Source organism: Ursus americanus, chromosome 35, assembly GCF_024610735.1.
Source record: "Ursus americanus isolate L20-20 chromosome 35, mUrsAme1.1.p, whole genome shotgun sequence".
Taxonomy (NCBI): Eukaryota; Metazoa; Chordata; class Mammalia; order Carnivora; family Ursidae; genus Ursus; species Ursus americanus.
In genome coordinates, this window is record NC_142161.1 from 1826598 (window position 1) to 1832642 (window position 6045).

Below are 6045 nucleotides of genomic sequence, written 5' to 3' on the forward strand. Positions count from 1 at the left end.
GCCTCCCAACCCTGAGAAACTTCTTTTGTGGAGAGGGATGGGGTACGGTGGGAGTAAAGGTGAGGAAGACTGGACAAAACTTGGGGTATTTGGGGGTTCGTGTTTTGATGAGGGATGGATGTCCTGGGCTCCCTCTCCCGCTCTGGCCCCCAGACCTCTGAGATCAGACCACCCCCTCTGGAGTCCACGTTTTCCAGGCTCAGTGGATCCTTTATCCAAAGAAAAACAGGAGAAGCCTATCGCTTTGCTCTATTGAGCAGGGCTGTGTTTCCCACTGTGCCCCCTGGAGCCTGAGGCGGGTGGGGGCAGGTCTGGGCAAAGACATCTGGAGAAGGGGGGAGCTGGCAGAGGGCAAGGGAAGGTGGACCCCCACCACGCCCCACAAGCACCTGTCACTGAGCCTCCGGAAACCTGCTAGGCTCTCGGCTCCGGCCCCACACACCCACCTCCCACTCCCCGCTCCCGCCCGGCTCCTAAACAGCTCCTCCCCCATCTCCCCTCTCCCAGCTTTCTCGCTCCAGCTCCTCCCCTCCTCCGCGCCTCCTCGCTCCCCTCCCCCTCCTCCGCGGCTCCCTGCCCCCGCCGCCGCTGCCGCCGATCTCCATCTCCGCAGTCTGGGCCGCTGGGTGCAGAGGCTGCCGCAGCCCCGGCGGCCACCGCCGCCTCCCCCAATCCCGATACCTATTGTCTCCCACTCTACCCGGCCCACCACCTCCCCCACAACCATGGCGCACGAAACCGGGAGGAGCTCTCGTCTCGGGGGGCCCTGCGGGGAGCCGGCGGAGCTTGGAGGTGCGGTAGGGCCCTGCGGGGGCAGGGGTGGGGGCGGAGAGGACGCGCGCAGGGTAAGGGACTTTCGGCGGACGGGATAAAATGCATGATTCTCTGCCTCGGACCCACTCCTCACGCCCATTCCTTGCGCCCCTGGTGGCCCGGGGTTGGGGGTTGGGGGGCGACTGGGGAAGGCAGAAGCTTGAGCGTGCCTGCCCCTCCCCACCCCCCCTACGCTGGGGTGTTTCTCGAGTCCGGGCGGGTCAAGACTGAGCTCTAGCCTTCTGCGTGGCCTGATGGTGAGCTCATCTCCCCAGCCCCCACAAGCGGTTACTGGGCTCGTTGTTAATTAGAGCCTTCGCATGCCCATCCCAACCGCACCACCCACGCTCTCTCCTTGTCTTCTCCCTAGGTGATGCTAGCGAGGAGGACCACCCCCAAGTCTGTGCCAAGTGCTGCGCACAATTCACTGATCCAACTGAATTCCTCGCCCACCAGAATGCATGTTCTACTGACCCCCCTGTAATGGTGATAATTGGGGGCCAGGAGAACCCCAACAACTCTTCGACCTCTTCTGAACCCCGGACGGAGGGCCAAAATAGCCCGCAGGTCATGGAGGCAGAGCACAGCAACCCTCCGGATTCTGGGTCCTCTGTGCCCACAGATCCCACCTGGGGCCCTGAGAGGAGAGTAGAGGAGTCTGCCGGGCACTTCCTGGTCGCTGCCACAGGTACCGCTGCTGGGGGAGGCGGGGGCCTGATCTTGGCTAGTCCCAAGCTGGGAGCGACCCCGTTACCTCCAGAATCGACCCCTGCACCCCCACCTCCTCCTCCTCCACCCCCGCCCCCAGGGGTAGGCAGTGGCCACTTGAACATCCCTCTGATCTTGGAAGAGCTTCGGGTGCTGCAGCAGCGCCAGATCCACCAGATGCAGATGACTGAGCAAATCTGCCGCCAGGTGCTGCTGCTTGGCTCCCTAGGCCAGACGGTGGGCACCCCCGCCAGTCCCTCAGAGTTACCTGGGACGGGGACTGCCTCCTCCACCAAGCCCCTGCTTCCCCTCTTCAGCCCCATCAAGCCTGTCCAGACTGGCAAGACGCTGGCACCTTCCTCTTCCTCCTCCTCCTCCTCGGGGGCAGAAACGCCCAAGCAGGCTTTCTTCCATCTTTACCATCCGCTGGGGTCCCAGCACCCTTTTTCTGCTGGAGGGGTTGGGCGAAGCCACAAACCCACCCCTGCCCCCTCCCCAGCCCTGCCTGGCAGCACAGATCAGCTGATGGCCTCACCTCATCTGGCATTCCCAGGCACCACGGGACTGTTGGCAGCACAGTGTCTTGGGGCAGCTCGAGGCCTTGAGGCTGCTGCCTCCCCGGGGCTCCTGAAGCCAAAGAACGGAAGTGGCGAGCTGGGCTATGGGGAAGTGATGGGTCCCTTGGAGAAGCCCGGCGGACGGCACAAGTGCCGCTTCTGTGCCAAAGTGTTTGGCAGTGACAGTGCCCTGCAGATCCATCTGCGTTCCCACACAGGCGAGAGGCCCTACAAGTGTAATGTGTGCGGCAACCGCTTCACCACGCGCGGCAACCTCAAAGTGCATTTTCACCGGCATCGTGAGAAGTACCCGCACGTGCAAATGAACCCTCACCCCGTGCCGGAGCACCTGGACTACGTCATCACCAGCAGCGGCCTGCCCTATGGCATGTCAGTGCCACCAGAGAAGGCCGAGGAGGAGGTGGCCATGCCCAGTGGCGGCGTGGACCGCAAGCCTCTGGTGGCCTCCACCACAGCACTTAGTGCCACAGAGAGCCTCACGCTGCTCTCCACCGGTGCCGGCACAGCCACGGCTCCCGCGCTCCCTGCTTTCAATAAGTTCGTGCTCATGAAAGCAGTGGAGCCGAAGAGCAAAGCTGATGAAAATACCCCTCCGGGGAGTGAGGGCTCAGCCATCGCCGGGGTGGCAGAAAGTGGCACAGCAACCCGAATGCAGCTGAGTAAGCTGGTGACTTCGCTCCCCAGCTGGGCGCTGCTTACCAACCACTTTAAGTCCGCAGGTAGCTTCCCCTTCCCGTACGTGCTGGAGCCCTTGGGGGCCTCGCCCTCTGAGACCTCAAAGCTGCAGCAGCTGGTAGAGAAGATTGACCGGCAAGGAGCTGTGGCCGTGGCCTCTACGGCCTCAGGAGCCCCCACCACCTCGGCGCCTGCCGCCTCGTCCTCCGCCTCATCGGGACCTAACCAGTGTGTCATCTGCCTCCGGGTGCTGAGCTGTCCTCGCGCACTGCGCCTGCACTACGGCCAACATGGGGGTGAGCGGCCCTTCAAATGCAAGGTGTGTGGCAGAGCTTTCTCCACCCGCGGCAACCTGCGTGCGCACTTCGTGGGCCACAAGGCCAGTCCAGCCGCCCGGGCTCAGAACTCCTGCCCCATCTGCCAGAAGAAGTTCACCAATGCTGTTACTCTGCAGCAGCACGTGCGCATGCACCTGGGGGGCCAGATCCCCAACGGCGGTGCCGCGCTCTCGGAAGGCGGCGGAGCTGCGCAGGAGAACGGCTCAGAGCAGTCCGCAGCCTCAGGGCCCCAGAGCTTCCCCCAGCAGCCGTCCCAGCAGCCATCCCCGGAAGAGGAGCTGTCCGAAGAGGAGGACGAGGACGACGACGAGGAGGAAGATGTGACTGATGAAGATTCCCTGGCGGGGAGAGGCTCAGAGAGTGGAGGCGAGAAGGCCATATCCGTGCGAGGTGACTCGGAAGAGGCGTCGGGGCCAGAGGAGGACGCGGGGAGCGTGGCGGCCGCGGGGGCGGCCGCGACAGCCACAGCGGGGAAGGAGGTGGAGAGCAACGAGAAAGTGCTTCAACAGCCTTCCCTGCCGCCGCCGCCGCCCCCCGACAGCCTGGATCACACCCAGTCCATGGAGCAGGGAGGCGCTGAGGGCGCAGGAGGCATGGAAGAGGGGGGCAAAGCGGAGAGGAGCTTGAGCCCAACGGCGGCTCTCCCGCGGGAAGGGGAAGGCAGCAGCAGCACCTCGGTGGAGGAGCTGAGCCTGCAGGAGGCCCTGAGAAAGGAGCCGGGCGAGAGCGGGAGCAGAAAGGCCTGTGAGGTGTGTGGTCAGACCTTTGCTACCCAGGCGGCCCTGGAGGAGCATCAGAAGACCCACCCCAAGGAGGGGCCGCTCTTCACTTGTGTTTTCTGCAGGCAGAGCTTTCTCGAGCGGGCTATCCTCAAGAAGCATATGCTGCTGGCTCACCACCAGGTACCACCCTTTGCCCCCCACGGCCCTCAGAATATTGCTGCTCTTTCCTTGGTCCCAGGCTGCTCACCTTCCATCACTTCCCCAGGGCTCTCCCCCTTTCCCCGAAAAGATGACCCCACGATCCCATGAGCCTGTTTTTCTGTACCTGCAGCCCCTCGACCCAGGGAGCAGAAATCGAGAGCTCTGTAGAAGGACCTCCAAGATGTATGAGCCCTTATTTGTCTTTTTCTCTGAGTCCTTCTGTGACACACCCCTAGTGGCTTTTCTCTAGTCCCCGAGCTTGGAGATAGTTGTGCTCACAGGGGGATGGCCCCCTGATGAATTTTTCTTCCCTCTTCACTCATTGTACCTGAGGAAAATAGATTCTCTACAGCTTTCACCTTCCCAAGGGGAACCCTCTCCAGCTTCCCTGGGGTGACCCTTCTCCCCTCTCCTTTCTTCCTCTCCCTTTCCCTTTGGCAGGTGCACCTGAGCACCCACATTTGGAATTACAGCCCAGCCCGAAGGGGCCGGCAGCTGTCTCTGGAGGGCCCAGTGCCACTCCTATCTGGTGACCAGGTCAACCTGCAGGACTTCCTATCCCAGGACATTCCTGCACAACTGGTGAGGGTAGGTCCCCTGTCTTTCTGGAACCAGTACACAGCTTTCCTCTCAAGTGACCTGCCCACCAAGCCCCGGAGTTCCAGCTCCACCTCCACTACCACTTTAGGCCTGGCGCCACCAGTGCTGTTTGGCCCGGGGACTGTGGCTGGGAACTTGCCTCTGGCAATGGGATCCAGAGAGGCCAAGGAGAAGAGAGCCCCCCTCTTCCTATTTCGGTCTCCTGCATCCAAGGCAGTGCCTGAGAAGCCCATCATAGAAGAAAAGTAGCAAACTGTACATTCCTTGTTTTCCCTGCTCCAGAAGGTGCCAGCAATGAAGACACAACAATATCTGTATCTGGTGGCTCGACCCTAAGGGGTAGGGGGAAATGAAGGGCATATAGGACATTCTTCCTAGTAAACTCCCATTCAGGCCCATTCAGGCAAAGGTGTTGGCTGGTCAATATGCCAAGACACCTCCAGCTTCTTCTGTTCCTTCATTGTGGCCTCTCAAAGTTAGGAAACAAGCAGATGTCTTGCCAACAGGTCTCCTGTGGGATATTTTGGGAAATGTGAAGTTCATATCTTTATTGGTGAGGGGTGTTGAAAGAGTAATGATGGAGAGTTGAAGAGTGTCACTAAAGCATAGGGCTTGCAGGGAACCTATGAGATTGAGAAAGGGGCATGGTGTGAGGGAGGGGACTTCCGGTTCTTGACTGGATGAGTCTCATGAATGTTCTCTTGGACTATTAGTGACTTGGCGTGCAGCACTGCACCTCAGGTCATAGGGGATGTCCTAGCACTAGTGTGCTTCTAGTTTTAGATAACTCCTTCCTTTGTTCCCTGGTCCCTTGGATTTTCCTTGTCTTCCTTTCTCAAGGCCTCTTTCCTCCCCATTTTGCCTGTCTATGGACCAGGGCTTATGTCTTCGCCACTGTCTGGGTCTTGGAGTCCCAGACTTTGGGAGATGAGCTCTAGGTGGTGTTCTCCCTGCCTCTCCGTCTTGTAATGAGATGTAGTATTTACTCTTAACATAGGATCATTTGGAACAGGAGTTCTGAGGAGGAGAGAGTGAGAGTTCTGCTACTGACTGACTTGAATGATGGTTTCTCCTTCAAAGGTGTAGGCTCCAGAGCTTCCTAACATAGTAAAATGTGAAGAGCAGACAAGGGAGATATTAGTGTCTTTCCCTTTTCATTAAAAGTGTTTTAACCAAATATTTGTGTGTTTTTCCTTATTTCATGACTAAATAGCCAGCTGGGGTGTGACATGGGCATTCCCTAACATTGAGATTCCCTTCCCACCTTCATCTCCTGCCAAAGCTGAACATATGGTGTTGAAATATTTAATTTATTCAGCCTTGTCCTGAAACAACCTCCAGTGAATGTAATTTCCCTGTGGAAATGGAGTTTATGTTCTTAAAAAGTAAAGGATTTGTCCATTGTGTGCA

At 59.2% G+C, this 6045-nt stretch overlaps 1 protein-coding gene across 1 annotated transcript; it reads left to right on the top strand.

Moving 5' to 3' along the window:
- Positions 1–577: 577 nt before the first annotated feature.
- SALL2 (spalt like transcription factor 2) lies at positions 578–6045 on the top strand. The gene is made up of 3 exons (XM_087859039.1): positions 578–792; positions 1184–4014; positions 4477–6045. The coding sequence occupies exons 1-3, from the start codon at positions 726–728 to the stop codon at positions 4882–4884; spliced, it is 3306 nt and encodes a 1101-aa protein (XP_087715165.1). The 5' UTR covers positions 578–725; the 3' UTR covers positions 4885–6045.

Coding starts and splice junctions, on each gene's coding strand:
- SALL2 (XM_087859039.1), top strand. CDS start 726: ATGGCGCACGAAACCGGGAGGAGCTCTCGTCTCGGGGGGCCCTGCGGG. Junction 793..1,183: donor GGAGCCGGCGGAGCTTGGAG/GTGCGGTAGGGC, acceptor TCTTCTCCCTAG/GTGATGCTAGCGAGGAGGAC. Junction 4,015..4,476: donor TGCTGCTGGCTCACCACCAG/GTACCACCCTTT, acceptor TCCCTTTGGCAG/GTGCACCTGAGCACCCACAT.